This window comes from Salarias fasciatus, chromosome 14 (assembly GCF_902148845.1).
Source record: "Salarias fasciatus chromosome 14, fSalaFa1.1, whole genome shotgun sequence".
Classification (NCBI taxonomy): Eukaryota; Metazoa; Chordata; class Actinopteri; order Blenniiformes; family Blenniidae; genus Salarias; species Salarias fasciatus.
In genome coordinates, this window is record NC_043758.1 from 16,212,085 (window position 1) to 16,235,074 (window position 22,990).

The window sequence follows — 22,990 nt, forward strand, 5'->3', positions numbered from 1 at the left end:
TGATCAAAAATGAACGGAGTCTCAGACGAGACGAGACGGGATGAGAGGGCAGACCGTGAGCCCGCTTGCCGAGCCTGAGAGAGTGTCTGCGTGCGTGCAGGGTGGAGGAGAGTATGGGTACTGCTTGTCACGAGAGCCAGTTTTATAATGTCAGATGACATAAATCATAAGGCTGACAGCACCAAATGGAGGAACAGATATGAGCCAGATCTGTCATTGGTGATAAGGCTGAGATAGTGAAAAACGGAGACGACAAGGAATAGATCGCATGCGTTTGCTCGACTCATGGTTTACTCATTTAGTAGTGTCGAATGTCAGAAGCCTGATTGAGAAGCACTTCTCCCCCCAATGACATCTCACGTCCGCCCTCCTGCTCTCTTCACGCCACCTTGCCCCCGCCGCTCTCCTCTGCAATCATTAAATGTTTATGACTTCTTCAAGCTCTTTTTCTATTTCCAGGAATTACGGAGAGGGTCAGCTGAATCAACTTTATCAGCTGTCTTTTTCCACTCTTTGTTGTCTTTGTTATTTTGCTGTCTTGTCTCTATCGTCTCACACAGTTGTTTCCAATCTGCTGAGGCCTCCCCGCTGTTCATCTGGTCAAGAACTGGAAAGCCAAGTGGAGTGACTCAGACCAATGCTCTGTTTCTTACATCTTTTCTTTCCCGCATTGGTTTGTGTGCTCTGCTTTGGCAGGATGGAGATGGAACAGACAGTTTTTTAGTGTATTGACAAAGTGTCCAACTTTTTTTTTTGTCTGCTATTGCTTCCTTACCTGAGAACTTCACATCGCTGCTTCTCTTTTGCAAGTGTCTGCTCTGCCTCCTTATCCGTGGCAGCTGCAACTGTCAATCTATCAATGAGAGAAGAGGAGATCGGTGGGTGAATTAAAGTGACGAGTGGAGAGCAATGACAAGTCATTAGAGAGTCACATCTGAATGCAATGCCACCAAACTACCAAGGGGTGAAATGAGCTTAGAGATGATGCAAATTTAATGAAATAGAAAGGACAGCTGTAATGGAATGGAATGACATGAATATTGAAATGTTTCTCTGAGGTAATTGATACATAAGTTCAGCTCTCCTTCCTTCCAGCTCATCACGTCTTATTTCGGAAAGGACAGCCAAAGCACAGAAAATGAGAAAATACTGAAATTTTAAGAAGGGGGTTAAAAAAAAATAACAGAAAAAAGCTTAAAAATACTCCCAAACATCTTAATAATAGGACAGTAACAGAAAGCACGCATGTAAAATAAAGCCTGGGGGCTCTTTGTGTGTGTGTCCAAACCAGTTGAAGCATTTTCAGTGGCATAAACTGAGTGCAGAGTGTGGTACTGGGGCTTATTCTGCTTGCTTTGGATGGAAAGAAAAGAAAGTAGTCTTCAGCTCTTTTTAGGAGCCAGGTGCTCTTACACCCTTTTTGAAAAGATATGACCAGAGTGGATACACAGCAGAAAATAAGACTTTTCTGCACAGGAAACACATCATCAGGCACATAGAGTGAAAGCGACTCTGGTAATGGCACAGAGGACAGAGGACAAAGGACAAGGAAACCATGTGGCAACTGGATTGTTCCTGAAATAAAAAGGATTAAAAAAAACAAAAACAAAAAAAATATATATAAACTTCCATGATTTCCTCTTCTATTGTTTGGGGTAAATTTAAAATCAAATATTGCATTGAAGTTGTTCTATGAAAGTAATCATGCAAACTTGTCCCATTTTGTGGACGATCGCAAAAATCCTGCTGCCAGTGACAAAGTTGTGTTTAATAGACTGGAGAGAAAAGAGTCCTGTAAACAAAACACGGCTCAACAACAGGGATGCGTCTCGCTTAGGTTTCTATGGAGGCTCTATCGATCCAATAACGACTCATGTGTTAACCTAATAACTTGAAGATAATATTATTGCCAGGTTTTGTCTCATAATGGAAAGAATTACTGCTTACCACAAGAAAATCCATCATGGGGTTGTAGAGCAAATTTTTCATTGTCTGTTATAAGATCTGAAAGCAAATCAGAACCTGGAAAACATGAGCACACCCCTCATGTACAAGCACAAAGGAAATAAATGAACATCTGATGAATCACAATTATTACTTATCTTCAGTTTTTAGGTCATAATATTAATATATATTTAGCAATTAAAATCTAAATTTCTGGTAATCATTTTCAGAATTCCTTAAAATAAACATAGAAATGAAAAAAAAATGATATAAACTTTGCACGTGTTGCATTCCTGTCTGTTGACACCATTACCACTCGAGTCTAAAGCAGTGATGCCTGCATAAACTTATTTCATCGCTGTAATAGCTTGCAGGCACAAAGAGGTTAAAGGCAATGTCTCATTAACAGGTACATCCTGAGGATGGTGTATTTGTGTCACTGTGTAATCTGAACAGTTATCAGACAGAAAGAGAACCTGCCGTTCCTTTCGCAGGCGCCAAAAATATTCACTGCGATGATGTCTTACATCGATCTACTGAAGGCCACTGGTAGTTGTATGATGAAATGATGAACGCAAGATTCATTTTAACTGGAAACTCACACAACCTCAATGAAGTTAGTACATTTGGCACCAATTCACAGCTGTTTTCTGTGTACTACATTCAGCAGCACATACAGTTACTGCAACATAAAATGTTATCTTTAGAGTTTTCTCACTGCACTGATCGTTGCTCGTCTGCAGGTGTGGCCATGTTCAGACAGGTGTGTTATTGATATATTTGCACACAGCATTGAACTTTGGGAGGGGCGACATGAAAGCCAGCTGGCAAACAAATCTCATCTCTTTATTTGGATAACCTCATTATCACACTCTGCAAGAAAAAAGACTGTAAAATATCAAAGTCACAATGATCTTAAAAAAAACCAAACAAACAAATAACAGACAATAAAACTAAACTTCGGTGAAATTAACATTATAATGAAAATTCAGGGTGCTGCAATGTGCTGCTGCAATGGAAAAGATAAGTTTCTTCAAAAGTGTGTTGATTTTAAAATGAGATGCATTTAGGAGAATTAATGGCACAAGGAATATTAATTTAACATGAGCCGGTAAAACGCTCAGTCTCAAGTCAGTGATTTCTGTTCCAGGAATAGTGGCTCACAACTCACTTACTCCTAATTGTTAAACATCAGTTGTCAGCAAGGCATGGAGCTGTGCTTGTTGCTTGCAGCAGGTTGTGAAATTGTTTTCTTTGAGTTTCATAATTAACTACGGCTCTGCAGCCAAATCTTTGTGTGCATCCTCAAAGCGGGGCAGTGGCATTCCCAGAGTGAGAGATGGCGCTCTCATTGGTTTTGTTTGTTCTAAAGTCCAAAACATCCTTCCATCCATCTTCTATACTGTTTCAGCCAACTCAAGGTTGTGGGGTGCTGGAACTGCTCCCAGCTCATCACAGGGTGCCGATCCATCACAGGGGAAACACAGATTCACACCTACAGGAAATATAGCCCTACGCTCGGACTCAAACCCCTCACACTACACTGTTGTGTGGAAAGTACTACAAGTGAAACTGTGTCCAAGACTATTTGGCTAAAACAGCATAACTGAGGGATGTTTTCCGTCTTACGGTAAAACATCTTACTTTACACCCCCAAGAACATATACAACCACTACGACACATAAATAATTCAACAAGCAAAACCTTCATACTGAAAAAGGATCAAATGTAAATTGTTATTTCAACTACCACATGTTTGTTTACTGTACAGGGTAATCTATAATTCTACCTGATGCTTCAATGATTTCAAAAACAGAAGACAATACAATGGTTGAATGTTGCCGACCTGACTGTAATCCCTCTGCTGTGGATTACAGTCAGGTCGGCACCAATCCAAGTCGGCCCTGGACAACTCGGCCCCGCCCCCGGGATACAGTCAAGTCGGCATCAAAGCCAAGTCGGCCTCGCGGGGGGGCTCTCAAGTGGCCGAGTTGGTCGGTGCCGACTTGACTGTAAGCTGCTTACCAACTCGGCCAAAAGCCTCTTTTATTTTTAAATCACGATGCCGGCTGCGGCGCGACGATTTACAGTTTTTTTCGTGCCGGCTGCGCCACTTCTCCTCACCAGAGGTGTCAAGAAAGTACTTTCCCATGCCATGTTTTTGTTGTGCCCAGTCACTTAACAAAGGGCTGGGCTGATTTGAATCACCTGCAACAAACAGTTCTGGGCCCAGGTGATCACAATCAGCCCAGCTCTTCGAGAACTGACTGGGTACATGGAAAACATGGCATGGGAAAGTACTTTCTTGACACCTCTGCTCCTCACGTAGCAGGCGGGGGACTGGAGGACAAACTGTGTGATTATGGTGAATGACAGGTTAGAGGTGGAGAATGTACCTGGAGCTTCATGTTTGACTTTCTGTTTGAAACGAGTAGCTTAGCAACCAGCGCGCAGCGCGAGCGGCTGTCTGGTCATGTGACCAGATCATGTGACCAGGTGACTGGTTTGATCAAACGCCGCCTGGTCATGTGATGTGGTCACATGACCAGACAGCCCCTCACGCTGCGCGCTCGTAGCTAAGCTACTCGATTCAAACAAGACGTCAAACATGAAGCTCCAGGTACATGATCCACCTCTAACCTGTCATTCACCATAATCACACAGTTTGTCCTCCAGTCCCCTGCCTGCTATGTGAGGAGAAGTGGTGCAGCCGGCACAAAAAAAACTGTGCAAATCGTCGCGCCGCAGCCGGCATCGTGTTTTATAAAAAGAGGCTTTTGGCCGAGTTGGTAAGCAGCTTACAGTCAAGTCGGCACCGACCAACTCGGCCACTTGAGAGCCCCCCCGCGAGGCCGACTTGGCTTGATGCCGACTTGACTGTATCCCGGAGGCGGGGCCGAGTTGGCCAGGGCTGGCTTGGATTGGTGCCGACCTGACTGTATCCCACAGCAGAGTTGCTAGGACATCAGATATGTCAGGACAGAGATAATCTAAGATCATAGATACCAAGCATTTCACTTGCTCTCATCCACTTGTCCTCCCCTGGGAATCACCCGGCACATGCAGATCGCCGACTGCGAATAGTTTAATGGCAAAGAGGATCTCAGTTCACAAGGTCCATTTATGTTAAGCTGCTAGATTTGGCGATTCGGGTCATATCAGGTTATTGACTTAATGGAAAAAGAAATCCAACAAATTCTTTACGAAGACTTTTCAGCATTAACTTTTGTTTGCTTCATATTGTCCCTGAAATCCTGAATTTGCAGAATTATTTTGATTTTTAAAACATAAGAACTCGATGGCTTTACTGAATTAAATTCAATTTGACACCATTTTTTGATTATACAGCAATTACATGGTTGCGTTTTTTTATTTAAATATTTTTCACGTCTGTTTTTCTATCTTACTTTTTGAGTGATTGATTCTGTTCTGATTTAATCAACAGAAATCTGCCACCAGAGAGAGTAACTATGCATGTGATGCCCTCAACAGAACACTGAACTGAACTGTTGGGATGTTGAGAGCAATGTGAGGTGAAAATACATTCAGCATGTGTGCGTGTCTCTAGTAATCCTGTGTATGTGTGTGTGTGTGTTTGTGTGCTCAAGAGTAAATAAGCATTCGTGTGACTATGGCTTAGCTGATGTGTGTGTCCTTGTGTGTGAGAGATTGTGTGAGTTGGACTTTTCCATGAGCGTTTTAGGCTGTCTGTATGAATGCAACTTTCTGATCAAGTCTGTTATCCTGAGTGTGTGTGTATCTGTGTGTATGTGCATGCGTGCGTGCGTGTGTGTATTTGTTTACGCACACAGTGTGCGTATTTGTGTGTACATGCCTTTGCCTTTCAAGTGATGGCAGCCCAGACTCCCACTGTTCTCCCATCTGTCTCCACCAGTCCCAAAGCGAGAACAGAAAAAAAACAAAACACCGCCTCGAGATGGGTGCTTGCATGAAAAATGCACACACCCCTCTCCCGTGCATGTGTGTGAATTTTGTCTGTCTATTTTGTATACAAATTTGTGTGAGCTTGTGCGTGTGAGCTCAAGTCCGTGTTCCCAGGGCCATGGCTGTCAGAGGAATAACTAGGTAGTGCTGTGCCAGTGAGTGCGTGCCAGATTAGTGTACCCCCTACCAGTAGCCCAAATCAACTGCCTCATCAGGACATGTGTCACACACACACACACACACACACACACACACACACACACACACACACACACACACACACACACACACACCCACGAACAGTAGGCAACAATCTGAGCCTCAGTGCTATCGTGACCTACCATGTGAAACGTTCTCTGTTTTCTTGGCTGTGCATCTGTCAGAGACTTTGCAAGTTTAACGCTCCTTCATGTTGTTGGAGGTTTCGGCTGAAGGTCAACATCACAGAATTAAACTCACCATCCCCTTCCAGGAGGCCTATATTCACACTATGTACAAAAAGTTCAGTGTCGTTACGTTTGTTTAACCAAGCTTGGTGGAAGGATTAAAGTGGGCGACTGGGCGAAAAAGAAAATAAATATGGCTCAATATGGCTTAAAGGGCAGTCTCTGCTTTACTGCCTTTTTTGATGTTCCATTGTACACAATGTTTTATGAGATTGTTGCTTACAGCAACGTCAGATTTGTTAGACATTGTTATTTCTCTAGAAGCTCAACCACAAAAGCTGCAGTGTTTTTAAAAAGGAGAAGTGAATCAATGATTCCATCACAACAAGCAGCCAAACACAAGGTGTAATTCCATGTATGACCACAAGAGACAAACTGAAGTATACAGAATATATACAGAAAAATCACAGCTAATGAAGACGTATGTTTGATGATGTGTTTTAAGGATTAAAAGGTCTCAAATTCCAAACAGCGGTTCAGTCGATAGGCCAGAGACAGCAGATGCAAGTGCATAGTGAGGGTATGGTGGCGAAGGCGAGCAGAGGACTCTGGCCACAAAGAGGTTCTGAGGCAACGTTGGCTGAGCAGCCAAACTAATGAGCAGCATTGAGCTAACTCTGAAAGTATGTCCCTGATGATGAAGTCCATCTTCTATAACGCTAATCCTGTCCAGGGTCATGGGGTTATATGACATTAGCATATACCTTATGTGTGCATGTTGGTCTAAGTGTAGCTGCACATTCGATGTGTGTGCATGTGCTGATATTTTCTTCCATTATTGGAAGTGACATAAAAGCCTCCCGATATCAAAGTGTCATCTGTGCACCCCCCCCCCCCCCCCCCCCCCCCCCCATGTGTGCGCGTGTGTGTGTGTGTGTGAGTTGAAAGAGTGTTTTGATCAACAGCATGGCAGGACATTCAAAGACGAAAGCCATCTTACTTTGAGTGAAAAGGAGCACAAACAGAATGTAACATGCCTAGACCCAAGGAGAGAGGCTATAAAAATGCTGAAGTCAAGCATGGTGCATGTATGGTTTCTAAAGTAAAAAAGCTGAAAGAACATTCTGGGCTTGTCAGCAGCCAGTTAAGTCTTCCAGTGAAAACTGCAGGGATTGAAATTAGAGCTGCCCATTCCTCATCAATTAACCCTAATCTTTCAGATAAAAAAAACAATCTGTCTACCCGTCTGTGAGTCTGTGAAACACAGCTGTATATATTTTGTTTTCAAGTTGTCTGGTAACCATGTTAGAGATGCCATAACAATGATCGCAATCATCAAAAGAAGAAGCGCGTGCACACACGAGAGCTGTTATACGCAACAAAGCCAAAACAGTGCACACTGAATTAAATCAAAGGATCAGTGAATATCCTCCCGCTTGTCAATTATAATTAAAATTCTGAGGAGCAACGTTTTTCTCTGTGTTTCATTTGTATGTGTGGGTTGCTATGCTACTGCTGCAACATGTTGCTGTTGATTACCAGATTACCACATCAACTTTGTCATATAGTGTGTCTGTGTGTGAGAGAAAGCTCAATGTTGACACACACACTGATATCGCTGTTCTTGTTTGCCTTGTTGTCATGAGCGGCACCATAAAATCTGAGCCTCCATTGGAGCCAAGCTCAGTCTCTTACCAAGGTGACTTCCCCTTCAACCGCAACTAAAACAAAGACAAAGCAGTGTGTGTGTGTGTGTGTGTGTGTGTGTGTCTGTGTCTCTGTGTGTGAGTGTGTGTGTGTGAGAGAGAGAGAGAGAGAGAGAGAGAGAGAGAAAGAGAGAGAGAGAGAGAGAGATAAATGAGTGTCTGTTTGATGTGGTAATGTGAACTCAAAGTTAGATCTGTGCTAATACCTCACATGATAGCTGTGAAGGCACACACACACACGCACACACACACACACACACACACACACACACACACACACACACACACACACACACACACACACACACACACACACACACAAACCTGGGGCTGGATTTTATCACTGATAAGAGGACTTGCAGGTGGGGTTGGGTGGGGGGGTGGATGAAGGAGAAACAAATGATGGATGACAAATAGAAAGTCATCCATTTGTATTGGGGAAGTACTCTGCGGCAAATTAGTTATGTACTCATGTGGTTTTATTTGAATTTCTGGTTTCCACTAGCTACCACAGAAACAATGCACAACTTAGTACATGCAAGGGGTCTCTGTTCTGTGTGTGTGTGTGTGTGTGTGTGTGTGTGTGTGTGTGTGTGTGTGTGTGTGTGTGTGCGCCCCCACACATTTTTATGATTCAGTCTTCATCACTGCCAACACTAATTTTTCTCAGTGTGGGCAAGAGTGATTATCCTATCCATTGCAGGTGTACACAAGTGTGTGCAGGCATGTGCACTCACACAGAGGCAAAATGCAGAACAGACGCAGACGCACAGTCAGGTACAGACACACACACAGACTCACACCAGGACACGCTGTGTGGATCAAGAAGGAGATCGGCCAGCCAAGGGGAAACAAACAGGGCGGACTGAATTCCCAGACACTTCTTTCAATGCCACAAGCATGCGCACAAGCTACTTGATATGTTGCAATCTGTCTCCAGTTAGAGCAGCTTTGTCCGTCCATATCTGTCAGCTTTAAATTCATAGAGGAGCTCTTTTCTTCTTGATCATTTTTGTTTTCCACCATGGTTCGCATCCCATCTTTGTTCAGGCACAAAATGCTAAACACTTTCATGTCTGAGTTAAACACTAAACATCACTGCCTGAGCCTGCAGCTTAATAATGCAAATCCATACAAATAATGATTGACCACAAATTCTGAATGTAGTATTTCCTCTATAGAGTAAGCTAAAATTTTGTTTAAAGCTTTGATTTAAGCTTAAATTAAGAAAAGGGAAAATAATTAAAAAGGGGGACATTTTGCAAAGTGAAAATGTATGCATTTTAAACATCCTCCCAGAATATATTGTTTGCAAGAAAGGTCATTTGAAGCTTCTGATCAAAATCTTTTGTGACTGCAGAAAAAGCTTAATGTTGCTTAATGATGTTTTAATTTTTTATTAATTTAATTTAATTTAAATGGGAACAGATATTCCAAGGTCATTGTACTGTTGAGCTGCGTTATCTTCTCAGAAAAAGAGGGGTTAAAGTCCATCCAGGTAAATGGTGTCAAACTGGCATAAACAAAGCTAACAAGTAATAATAGTGGGAGTACCTACTGTCCCATAGATGCTATTATCCAAGTCCACAAGGTGGATGTGATTATGTAATAATGCAATGGACAAATGCGCTTTTTTAACTGACTCAGGCTACATGCTAGCTTGGATTATTTTCCAGATAAAAGCAATGACACACCACATATATTTCACATGAAAGCATCTGTCCTATTTCCCACTGCACTGTTTTAAAACTGCAGTCTGCTTAAACACTGTTTACTGGAAGAAGACTGCAATCCGAAAGGTCTGCAATGTTAGGCGGCTGCATGACAATTAAGCACTGACTCGCACACAAATAAAACAAATGATGTCGATGAGCAAGGGAGTGAGGACTTTCTATTTTGACCTCTATAAATAGACATAATGCCTTTTAATAACAGTTGAGATGCAAACCTAATTTCAATGAAAACGACAAGCAACAATTCATTTACAGGGCTCATTATTTCTTCATGTTGAGACATTGCTGCTTAATTCAGCTGCTGAATTCGATGTTCTCACTCTTTTCGGTTAGCAGAACTTTGAATTGGTAGTGTTTTTCTTCATCTTTGATGACATCTCTAGAAATTAACACATTCTGTACAGCTTTTGATGTTTTTTCTTTTCTTTTCTTTTTTTTAATTTTGGCTGTATGAACAAAAAATATTTGGAAAAACAATTAATCAATTTATAGGTTGAAGTCATTCACGACATTAAATTTTTTTTGCTACGTTTATTGCTTCCAAAGTTCTGTTGATCTCATTCTTGTCATTATTAACTCCAGATTCTTGTACTCATTCATATTTGTTATTAAGATGTTTTACTGTATGAATAAAATTTTCATTAAATTATTCCAAGGTGCTCTCAAACTACCTCATGCATGAATCCTGTCAAATAAGTACATATGCCTTTGTGAACTAATTGCTACTAATACTGGGGCTCCAGCTATGGAGCTCATAAGCCATGCATATTTTTATGATATGCACACATATTTAACTGAGAGCTTCTACCTCACGGAGCATGAAAAGGAAGTTTCGGGTGTAACTACGGTTCTATGAATCCCTACTGTCTGCCTAAAGGCAGTGCTGAAAGCACTGCTGAAAGCACCAAATATTTTCTTTGCGCATGCGCAGTACCGGTATGCATGCCAAAAATGTCACCTGTGATTCCTGGGTGACCTGAGGAAGGTATTAAGTTGTCACCAAAGGCATGGCTTCAACAGGATCTTGTTGCATGACCATAGGGATTCTGACTGACAGAGCACTCTGGTGGTCATACGGGATTCTGAGAACAATAGTTATATCCATAACTTTCACTTTCATACTATTTCATCCCTACTGACCGCCAGAAGGTAGAGCTGAAAGCACTGAATGTGGTGACAGCATATGACCGGTGGCAAAGGGCAGCCCGCTGCAAACAGCTGTTCAGACAAATGCACCCCTGCGGTAGCATCTATGGCGCATCGTAGAGCTCTGACTGGGAACAAGAGCTCTGCTCTGCCCCCAGGACTGCTCGATGGAGGGTCATATCGAGCAAATCATACAGGCTGGCTGGAAGGGAAATCCGACAGAACGTTTGAGAAAAAAGCAAGACCCGGCCACAGAGTGATGCCCACACTGTCTGGATGCCACCTCAGGCATGATGGATTTTACCGACAGACCGTGTAACTTACCCACTCGTTTCGCCAAGGTAATGGCCAGCAGAAAAGCAGTCTTTCGTGACACCCACTGCAGCTCCGCTGCTGCTTTTAAAAGGTCAACACCAGGATGTAATCCCAACCGTGCCGCCTGCAACTTCCGCATGCTGGACCGACATTGCTGCCACATACACCCTCAAGGTGGATGGAAATCGACCCTATCCAGAAGAGACTCAAAAAATCCATGACTATGGGGCCTGGGCACAGCACAGGGTCCTCCCTTTGGATGTTGCATCACTCCAGAGTTCTGGCATTCGAGATGGTCTGCTTGACGGGCTCCGTACAGCTGCTCAGCTGTGATTTAGGCCCCTCAGCAGCCAGACACATAAGCACAGGTGGTGAGAATCGGGGCGCCAAGCCCGACCTCCGTGCTGGGACAACAGATCCCTCCTGTTGAGGATGTGCCACAGTTTGCTGCAGGTGAGTCTGCGCAGCAGGGGAAACCATGTCCAAGTTGGCCAAAAGGGGGCCACAAGCAGCAACATGTGGCCCTCCTGAATGACTCTCAGCAGTGTCGACGGAATCAGAGGGAGTATTGGAAAGACATAAAAAAAAAGGCCCTCCGGCCAGGGGTTATGCCAGCGTGTCCTGTACCACAGGGCTGGTGGGTTCCCTCAGGAGGAACAAAAGTGGACAGTGGCTTGGCTCTACTAAAGTGAAGAGACTGACCCTTGCCCTACCAAAAATTACATGTACCACCTCTGGGTGGGGGCACTACTCTCGAAGCTCCTTATTCAGTGCCAAGGCTTTTGCCGGGTCGCCGATGATGGTCGCCACGAACCGGCAAGAGATGGGGGGGGGGGCTGGTGTTGGAACTGCAGCCTGTACCCCTGGGTCAAGGTGAAAAACACCCAGGCCCTCGTGAGGAGGTCATCAGTTCAACACTGGGGTCAAGGGCACCTGACGACTGACCAGAGAGACTCTTACGAAGACACAATGCTATGGTCGGTTCAACCTTGAGCTTTCAGTTCAACCTTGGCTGCCAGAACTCAGCTGTCTGTTGAAACTCTGGAGGGAGCCACACTATCCTTTCATCAAGCATGCAGATCCCTCAGGAAATCCTCTGAGAGGGCGACAGCGAATACAGAGGGAGGCTGCCTGCACTGGAAGAAGGCACTCATGGGACCAGGCTGGACTGGCTGTGGCACCTCCAGCTGCAGCCATTCCAAGGCTGCATGCATGACAGCCTGCATTGAGTCACAACCTCACTTGGTCTTCGTCCTCTTCCTGGGGGACCTGCCCACTGCAATAGTCCCTCCATGCCACTTCAAGAGTCTCGGGAGTCTTGAGTCTGACAAGATGGCAGCCACCCTGGGGAGGAGGTTCAGCCTCTGTGACAGAGGATACCTGCTCCAGCCTAGCAACTCACAGCACATGAGACATGTAGCTGCAGTTCATGCAGGAGATGTCTGACAGCCCCTCCCTGAGGTGATTAGGGCCAAGGTTGTTGTGCCCAGTCAGTTAACAAAGGGCTGGGCTGATTTGAATCACCTGCAACAAACAGTTCTGGGCCCAGGTGATCACAATCAGCCCAGCTCTTCGAGAACTGACTGGGTACATGGAAAACATGGCATGGGAAAGTACTTTCTTGACACCTCTGACCATGGGCAGTGGTCGTGGCCATCATCCACCTGGAGGGAGGCACTACAGGCAGCGCAACAGTAAAAGCTGTTCATTGCACCCATCCCTATATGCCACTTCCTATATGGGATAAGCTGAGGGAAGGCGGTGTCCAAATGCCAACTTTGCAGAACACGGCTGCGCTGACACTACAGTGCCACTCAGTAGGTCAAGACAAAGTCAGTGCGATAAGCTGAGGGAAGGGGGTGCACGCCGCCTACACAGCAGATGCCAAATCATAGGCTCGTAACTTAGCTAAAGCTACATCCAGGAGAGAGAATGGCCACACAGCAGCTCCCTCTTCCTTCAGCCTTTGTAGGAACTCCACCTGCCGGGAGTGGGGGGGTGCTAATGCTGCCTCTGTGCTAAGCCAACATCAACAGCGTCACTCGACAGTTCAAGGACAAGGTCTGTTCGAAAAGCTGAGGGAAGGAGGTGTACATCGCCTACACAGCAGACACAAACTGCAGGGCCTGTACGTTCCAACTGGCTGTGCTCAGGAGAGGGAACGGCTGTATGGTGGCTCCCTCTTCCCCTGCCCTCCCGAGTAACGATAAGCTGGGGGAAGGCACCAAAGTGGCCTTCACCAGCAATGGCAAGCTAACATCCACCATGTAGTAATGGACACGGTGGGGCCCAAGTGGGGAAAAAAGTACAACACAAGCCGCAAACAAAGGTAGGTAACACTAACCACATTGCTAAGCAGGAAGGATTACTCCCATAATCCAGGCAAGGGGTGCACGAGCGGCACCTCCACCGCAGTAGCTTATCAGACACCAATTGCGTTGCTAACAACCGTGGTCGGCACAGCAATAAGCCAGGGGAGAGTGAGGCGCTGCCCACCCTACACTAAATCAACACAAAAATAAGAAATTCAGCAATGTTATCATTTGCCGGAAGGTTAATGAATTAATCCCTCACTCAGACGAGAAGACACAGTGGCCCCACCACACCTTAGACAAAGGTGAAAGAGGGGAAACTGCCATTGCAGTCTTTGGAGGGCAAATTTCGCTATCGCGACCAGTATGGTGGCAAAACTCCCACTGACGCAGTATGATGCTGTATGGGCTCATTCAACAATGTTCAGCTGTATATAAATTGCACGCAAGAAGAAGCGAGGAGCCGAGCCTGTGGTGACACCGGAAGTTAATACCTTCCTAGGGTCATCCAGGGGTCACAAGTGACATTGTTGGTATACATACTCCAACTGTGGATGTATGAAGGAAATATTCAGTGCTTTCAGCACTGCCTTCTGGCGGTCAACAGGGATGAAATAGGACTTATTTTGTTCAAGAGTTTTGCAAAAATTCTGTCAGTCAAACATGGCTAATACTAACCAGGTGAGTTTGGATTTTTCAGTAAAAAAAAAAAAAGGACTCACACTTCCATTGATCCAAAACCAAGTGAATGTGATACGTGTATCTTTCTCTTTTCCTCCCTCTGGGTTGTCTTGTTAGCAGATCAAATGCATTTAGAACACAGTTATGTTTGAACTTGTCAGGCAGGTGACATTTCAAAATGAGCTTTAATTACATTCTGCAGACAGGCTACCTTTCTGCTCCAGCTGTCCTCGAAGCTGACCTGTTGCAGACTAACACCCTGAAACACGAACACTGTGTTACAGGTGACAATTTTAGTAAGGTTTGTGTATAGGGCGTGTTGTTTTGGAGCTACCTGTCAGGTTTTACCTCCACCCACCCACCCACACCCACACACCACACACACACACACACACACACACACACACACACACACACACACAGACAGAATCTGACAGTTACGTCATACACACAAAGAAAGCAATGACACGTTGGGTTTGCAGTTAGTCTCTCAATGAATTCCTGTTCATAAAAACATTGGCATCAAAAACAATCCACAAAGGTTATAATACTTGAACTATAGAATCTACCTTTTCTACGTGTTGTAATTTAAAAAAAAAAAAAAAAAAAAAAAAAGACAGCTCACAAAGAAGACCAGAGGAAAGGGGGGCATCAATCACAAACCTATCTCACATCACAACAGAGTCATTCTCCTGCTGTGCAGCAAGCCATTCATCATCATTAACTCCCACTCGCATGCCATCCTTCCTCTGTTCCAACTCCCTCTTTTTGCCTTTTAATCTGTTTATTACCTCGAGTGTGAGTGATTGCAATTACAGTGAAGTACTGTCAAATTGCTGGTTTAGCTGTTTGGGGTCAACACAGAGAAAAGGAGAGGAGAGTGACAAAGAAGTTGAAAGCAATACTGTGAGTAAATAGCGAACAAATGGAGATCTGGATTACAGCACTCGATTTGTATGTAAATGAAATATTCTATATCAGAATGCAAATGAACTCAGGCATTTAAAAAGCCTGAGTGAAAGGAAGAAACAATCCACTGCTGTCAGTGAACATTGGTCTCTCACGCATCACTGTGCCATGCATCATTATCTCTGCCTGAACTTTGACCTCTTGACCCACACTTGGCCCCAAGGCTTCAGAGCACAACTGTGTGCACAAGCTGTCTGTGTGTGTGTGTGTGTGTGTGTGTGTGTGTGTGTGTGTGTGTGTGTGTGTGTGTGTGTGTGGTTGTTTGCATGTGTTGGCTCAATGAAGAGGCTGAGAGAGAGATAATCAGCTTACATGAGACCAGATAGTGGATTGGCTCACCAGGATTGGCTCACCAGTCTACCGAACACAAAACAACATACGGACAACCTAAAACCCAGTTTGCCATATGAGGACAGCAGCTGTAGCACGCACACAGATTTAGAGACAAACTCTACAATAATCATTAAAAAAAAAAAAAGTCATAAATTATACACATTTAATATTCACGCAAAGCTTCCTTTGTAATGTAATTTAAATTGATCACTTAACAAGACTGGCGTTTGTTTGTTTTCACTGATTCTTGCTGCTCATAACTGTAGTGCTCACCTGCACACTGACCAATAGATTCATGACTATCTAGATTACAGAACCATGCGCCAGTCATGAAATCTATCTTGTTACAGAATTGATATCACATATACAGGACTGTCTCAGAAAATTAGAATATTGTGATAAAGTTCTTTATTTTCTGAAATGCAATTAAAAAAACAAAAATGTCATACATTCTGGATTCATTACAAATCAACTGAGATATTTCAAGCCTTTTATTATTTTAATATTGCTGATTATGGCTTACAGCTTAAGAAAACTCAAAAATCCTATCTCAAAATATTAGAATATTTCCTCAGGCCAAGTAAAAAAACAAAATTATAACAGCAAAACAAAGTCAAACATTTGAAAATGTCCATTAATGCACTCAGTACTTGGTTGGGAATCCTTTTGCACGAATTACTGCATCAATGCGGCGTGGCATGGAGGCAATCAGCCTGTGGCATTGCTGAGGTGTTATGGATGCCCAGGATGCTTCAATAGCGGCCTTTAGCTCATTTGCATTGTTGGGTCTGGTGTCTTTCAGCTTCTTCTTGACAATACCCCACAAATTCTCAATGGGGTTCAGGTCAGGGGAATTGGCAGGCCAATCGAGGACAGTAATGCCATGGTCAGTACACCAGTTACTGGTGGTTTTGGCACTGTGGGCAGGTGCCAGATCATGCTGGAAAATGAAATCATAGCTTTTCAGCAGAAGGAAGCATGTAGTGCTCTAAAATCTCTTGGTACACAGCTGCATTTACTCTGGACTTGATGAGACACAGTGGACCAACACCAGCAGCTGACATGGCTCCCCAAACCATCGCTGACTGTGGGAACTTCACACTGGATTTCAAGCAACTTGGATTTTGCTCCTCTCCAGCCTTTCTCCAGACTCTGGCGCCTTGACTTCCAAATGAAATACAAAACTTGCTTTCGTCTGAAAAGAGGACTTTGGACCACTCTTCAACTGTCCAGTGCTTCTTTTCCATAGCCCAAGTCAGACGCTTTTTCCGTTGTCTTGAGTTCAGAAGTGGCTTGACCATGGGAATACGGCTATTGTCGCCCATTTCCCGGACACGTCTGTGAACAGTGGCTTTTGATACCTGGACTCCAGCTTCAGTCCACTGTCTTTGAAGCTCCCCCAAATTCTGGAAGCGGCTCTTCTTCACAATGCTGTTAAGCCTGCGGTCATCTCTCTTGGTTGTGCAGCGTTTCCTGCCACATTTCTCCCTTCCAACAGACTTTTTGTGAATGTGCTTTGAAACTGCACTCTGTGAACAGCCTGCTCTTTGAGAAATTTCTTTTTGTGTCTTACCCTCCTGATGGAGGGTGTCAATGATGGTCCTCTGGACAGCAGTCAGATCAGCAGTCTTCCCCATACTTGTGATTTAGTTTACTGAACCAAGCTGAGTGTTTTTCAAGGCTCAGGAAACACTTGCAGGTGTTTCGAGTTATTTAGACGATTCAAGTGATTAGTTAAATAGCCTACTAGTATACTTTTTCATGATATTCTAATATTTTGAGATAGGATTTTTGAGTTTTCTTAAGCTGTAAGCCATAATCAGCAATATTAAAATAATAAAAGGCTTGAAATATTTCAGTTGATTTGAAATGAATCCAGAATGTATGACATTTTTGTTTTTTTAATTGCATTTCAGAAAATGAAGAACTTTATCACAATATTCTAATTTTCTGAGACAGTCCTGTATATTTATACAATTACAACCTAAATTATGAGTTTGTAAATATATTAACAGCACAGAATTGCCTCCAATGTTTTCTTAATGCTTTGCATTACTCAGATTAGCTGATCTGTCAAATGAATTTTGATAACAATCACAGAATGAAAAGACAAAATGTGTGAATTAAAACAAACAAAAACAAATGGCAAATTGAAATCACAATATTAATTTTGTGTTTGAACAAAATATTGTTGATTAATTAAAATATTAATACTAATTAGTAATTCTTGATGTGGTCTAAAATACTTGATGAAATCCAGCATCCTTTAGAGATGTTATGATCAAATTGCCAGACATGTGTGGCATCCTCATGTGGTTATTTGACAGAGGCAGTGTCGGGAATAGGACAGTAAGGGCAAAAGACGAAAAAAAAACTAAACACAACATATGTCTGAGAGAAGACCCTCATAGTTATTAGAATGGGCATTTACTTATTCTTTGTAGTTTGTACCCATTTCACTTTCAGGATGGTGATTCACTGCCCAAGTTGGGAAATTAATAGAATCACTATTTGAAAGGCTACAATTTCAGAAACAAATATCAACACACCTTCCCTGCTGCTGCACGACTCAAATACAGAGTTTCATCAATGAGTAACAAAATATTTCATCAGTTCAGTGAACTCTTCTCCATGTTGCTAACAAATCATCCTCCATAGTTGAAGCTACATGCGGATCCGTCCTCCAACAACAAACAAGCTTGAAAGCAGCTTGAGTACGGTAATACTGCCGTCTACAGAGCGAGACAAGTTTATTCCCAGATAACACATTACGGGAGTAATCTGGGACTATTTCAGATTCAAGGCAGCAAACAACATAAAAAAGATGCTCCTCAAGAGGTGTCATGGAGTATTTGCTACAAGCATTTAAAAAACACCAGCAGCAGATTCAAGCACTGGGCACATTTAGGTTTTCTTCCCTTTTGGCACAAATGAAAATCAAATAGGTTAATTTTGTTTACATGTTTGCTTGCTTCAATAGACTCCTCAGCCTGTGCTTTTAATACACGACACATTCACTCAAACAGATTCGACAATCTACAAACTATTAACTTGACAAATTTGTGATCTGGAAATCAGACATTGTCTAAGTTCTACGACACTTTTTTCAACTGTTTTGAGTAACGGTAACCACTAACACCCGGTTAAAGGTGGGCAGCAGCCACCATGGGAACCAGTAACTCCAAAACGCTCCTTCTGTCACACCAATGTCACATTTCCTTACTGTTGATTTGTGACACTGCATGCCCCGCTGCACCACCAGCAAGACATCAACCGCATTGCGCAACACATAGATCAGAACATGTCTCATCAAAATCTTCAATCCATTCGTCCTCGCCTGCGTAACAACTTGTGTTTTAGGGGAGGAGAGATCACTCTGTTCAAATAATCACACGACAGACAAACGTTGTGTACACAGTCTACCCACATTACCTGCATGATGTGCCGTTTGATCTCCATCGATGTATTGGGTGCCCTCACTAAAAATAGGAACCTTAATTTTATGCGTATGCCCATGCCTTTCATCTGCCCATGTGTGCACAGAATGTGCACTTGACTGTTTGTATTGGATTTATGTGTGTGTGTGTGTGTGTGTGTGTGTGTGTGTGTGTAAAATCTCGTGTAAATTAATTTAAAAAACTCAACTCTATTTGTCCAAAACAAACTTTAAAACGCGACCTGTTTGTGGTGTGTACTGGGAAAGTGTGAAGCTGCAGGTTGGTCTCATATGTTTGTGTGACAAGAGTATTAGAAGCTTGTCAATGTTTTGTGTTGCAACAGGACAGTCTTTAGATGTTCAGGGTGGATCATAGCACTGCTGTGAGTCACGGCCTGCAAACGTTTCCTCGATATTTCCCAGAAACCCAATTTAGTCTTTGATGGCTGTTTGTTTGCAGACGCCCTTTTGATTACCGACACTTTAAAGCTGCTGTGAGTGACATAACTGAAATTTTCCCCACCTGTTTGTTTTTGAGTGTGAGTGTGTGTGTGTGTGTGTGTGTGTGTGTGTGTGTGTGTGTGTGTGTGTGTGTGTCACATAACAATGTCAGTGACATTAGTTCTCCAATGATTGGCACACTAAATGGAAAAAAAAAAAAAAGATTTTGAACAATATATTTAACATCAACTTACAAACTGCACAAGCACACGATACTAGAATGTTAGCTTGAGGGTACAAATATAATCTGTGCCTTTATCATGAACCTGAACTGGAACGTATGACATAACAAGGATAAAAAAACTTCACTTCTATGTATACTTACTGTATATTTCCCAGAAAAGCAACTTTCAGGCCCAAGGAAACATGCCTGAGCCTGTTGCATGCAGCTGGTACAGTATGTGGGAGGGAGGTGGATGAACTGTTAAGACTGGTGTGAACAGAGACAACTGTCTGTAGGCTTCCTCCAGTTTGACAGTTTAGTATCAGTCCTTGTCAATAAGTATATAGAGAAATATTCATCTGTCATTCTGACACATCCACGTGTGTGTTTGCCAGGGTTAAGAGTGCTTTAAATTCATGTTAACTTCTTTTGAAAGTTAAAGTGAACAAAACCAACATGCGTTTGTATCAATTTGAGTATGTGAGTGTACCTGAGCCTGACACAGCACAAACCTATGGTTCTCAAAGTTGATGTAGAGAAAATTTGACATTTTCTTAAAACGATGCCTTTGGTTCCAACAGCTGCAGTTTCCTATAGATCTGCTTCAAGTGAAGACTGCATGTTCATTCTTGCAAAGCTATGAAACCAACAGAGATATCTTTTTCTTCTTTTAAACTTAACACCTCCACATATGTTGCTACTATAAAAAGCCAGCACCTCCTCATGTATCACCTTTGAACACTGATCCAGACTGAAACAGTAGAAATGTGGCATACTGTCATAACACAGCCTCGGAATGAAACAACGTATTTCCCACTTGTCGATAAAACTGAAACCAGTTTGGGGATAGTTTACAAGAAAGCAAACTGTTTACAACATAGGATAGAAGCAGAAGCTAGTCACGCACACACACACACACACACACACAGATTTTGATGCTTGTGCATAAAAGTGGAGAAGATAAAAATAAAAGTTGAGGTGAAAGAAAAACTTTTGAACTTTTTCCGGGTCTTGCTGAGTCTCTCACTGTTCTGTTTTTCTTGATGTTGCGTGCTGATCAAGATGACGGAGTTGTAAACAAAAAGAACAGTAGAGAATATAATTAAGGAGTAAACTTTGGGTTTGACATACAGAGACACGTGTGCCAGTGGGATAGCTGATTTGTCCCAGAGATAGTTTGTGTGTGTTTGTGTTAACAGCATGACTCACAGGATAATTGCCCACATGAAACCTGGCATTAGCGATCGTTTCACACCGGGGATAGGAAGCACAGACAAACACCTACAAACCTCACCTCTCTTCCAGCTGTTGGAGGTTGTTTCTCAGCTCGCCTGAATTTTTATTGCTCTTTTGAAGTGCGTCACTCAGAACTTTCTCTCTCTCCTCGGCCCTTCTCTCCAGCTCGTCCCGCTGCTTCCTCAGCTCCTCCGACCGTAACTCCTCCAGCTCCTCTCTAAGTTGCCTCTCTTTCTCACAGCTGACTTTATAAAACTCTTCTTCCACCTCTCTCCTTGCACTCTCAATTTTTGCTTCTAGCTCTTCTCTCATAGCTCTTGCCATGCCTTGACTTCTCTCCTCCAGCTCTTCTCGTGTGTTCCTCTCTCTCGTTTCAGCTCGTTCCTGCACCTCACGGCGAAGAGTCCTCTCCCAGTTGTGCCGGTCCTGCTCCAGCACCTCACGCAAGGCCTTCTCTCTCTGAGCGGCCTCTCTGAGCTCCTGGAGGTCGGCCTCCATCTGGGTCAGTCTGGTGTGAAGCTGGTGGAACTCGTGGAAAATGAGGTAGCTCACACCGCAGTAACGACACACGGTCTCACTGCGCTCCATCTGGGGGAAAACAGACATCAGACAGATGTTGGACCTTTAACTAAGCAGTGGAAATGTGTTTCACTCACTTTCTCAAGCAATCTTTCAACATCACAGCAGGATAAGTCTTTCAAGAAGCATGTTCAAAAATTCTCCAGCTGTCCTGTAACACGTCTGGTGCAATGGAAATAATTTCCAATGTTTGTGATTGTGAGATGACTAATGTGTTTTCTAGATATGGAAAGACCTACGTCCTTCAGGTGTAACAGGATACTTTACACGTCCGATGACACAAATCTCGACCGCATCCCCATTATCCTTCTTTATACCTGACGTTTTGACACACTGCAGCAACAAGTCCACTTAATATAACAACATCAAGCAAAGGTTAAATTCAATAAAGTGTTACAGAAAGAAAAATGAAGTGAGCTCGTAATTAATGTCAAGACCCTGGGGTTTATACACCTGAATGGAAAGATGTCAGTCTCTAATGAGTTACCTGCCGTGGCATGTCGAAATGTCTGCAGTGCGAAAGCATCATTAGATCCTTGTTATGACAGGCTAAGAAAATTGCAGTTGCAAAAAACAAACTCAAATAAACAAATGTTGATGGAAATAAATATGAATTAAAACAGGATGCGTCCTTTACAGTTACTGTAGTTGTCTAAATCATGAAACTAGTAACTAGTAATGTATTAAAGGGAATTTCAAAATGAAAACATTGTTTCTCAGAAGCAAGACAATATTTTGGTATTGTGCAGCCTGACAGAACAGAAAGCTACAATGATTTAGCTTTTTAATCAGCGTTTATTATCATTAATCTTTATTCATACACAGATATGTCTTTGCAGAGATTAACCAAAATACCCTCAGCCCAATCGTGCATAAGTTCAAAGATTGGAAAACTACAAGTCCCATTATCCAACAAAATCCGCTACAGCGTTTCATGTCAAAAACATAATTTTACTGTATCTGGCAGCAGCTCAAAGCAGACGAACGCATACACTGTAATCCCTCCTTTAGATATTGTCTTCATCGCTGTCTGTTCTCTCTCTAAAATGATTTTTTCCTCTTTGTGCGTGTCAGTGCGCTCTCTCCAAGCTGCTGTCACTTCTTTCAAGCTTATGAGGGATAAGATCACATCCCTCGAGCTTTCATCTTCTTGATGGTATGTGGCAGAGAGGCGGCTGATATTTGGGGTGACACACTGACAGCTTCCCGTGATAGAAAGCTCACAACAGACATGATGTAAACAAGGTGAAACAAAGTCGCGAACAAAGCCGATGTGCTCAAGAAGACAACAGCGGCAAGGACACATGATTTGATAGAAGACGCAGAGGGCAATTAACCACTTCTGCCCACTGAGTCATCTGCTCGTTTGATTCCGAATCTCCAAAACCAATGGCTGTGAAATTTGATTTGTAAAGTCTCCTCTCAAGACTTTAAAGTCTATTGATGTCATTTAGTTGACCTCAGTGATGCAATTAAATATTAAAACCACGTTCTGATGAGCGTATCTCCTTTGAAGGCATTTATGGGAAATGATTTCGTCAGAAATAAGCCAAGTCATTTGATGGGGGTTTTGACCCTTCCTCCTCTGCCCCAGGTTCAACAGCC

The 22,990-nt window shown here is 43.1% G+C and overlaps 1 protein-coding gene across 1 annotated transcript in view; it reads right to left on the bottom strand.

Annotated features, from left to right (window-relative positions):
- The window catches only part of LOC115400778 (trichohyalin-like), a 40,351-nt gene extending 18,467 nt beyond the window's left edge, over window positions 1-21,884 (bottom strand). The window contains exons 1-3 of the mRNA XM_030108797.1: window positions 21,873-21,884; window positions 20,865-21,394; window positions 776-853 (exon numbers count right to left, since the gene is read on the bottom strand). Coding sequence (XP_029964657.1) covers window positions 776-853; window positions 20,865-21,394; window positions 21,873-21,884 — 620 coding nt within the window. The remainder of the gene's footprint in view (window positions 1-775; window positions 854-20,864; window positions 21,395-21,872) is intronic.
- Between the last annotated feature and the right edge of the window lie 1,106 nt (window positions 21,885-22,990).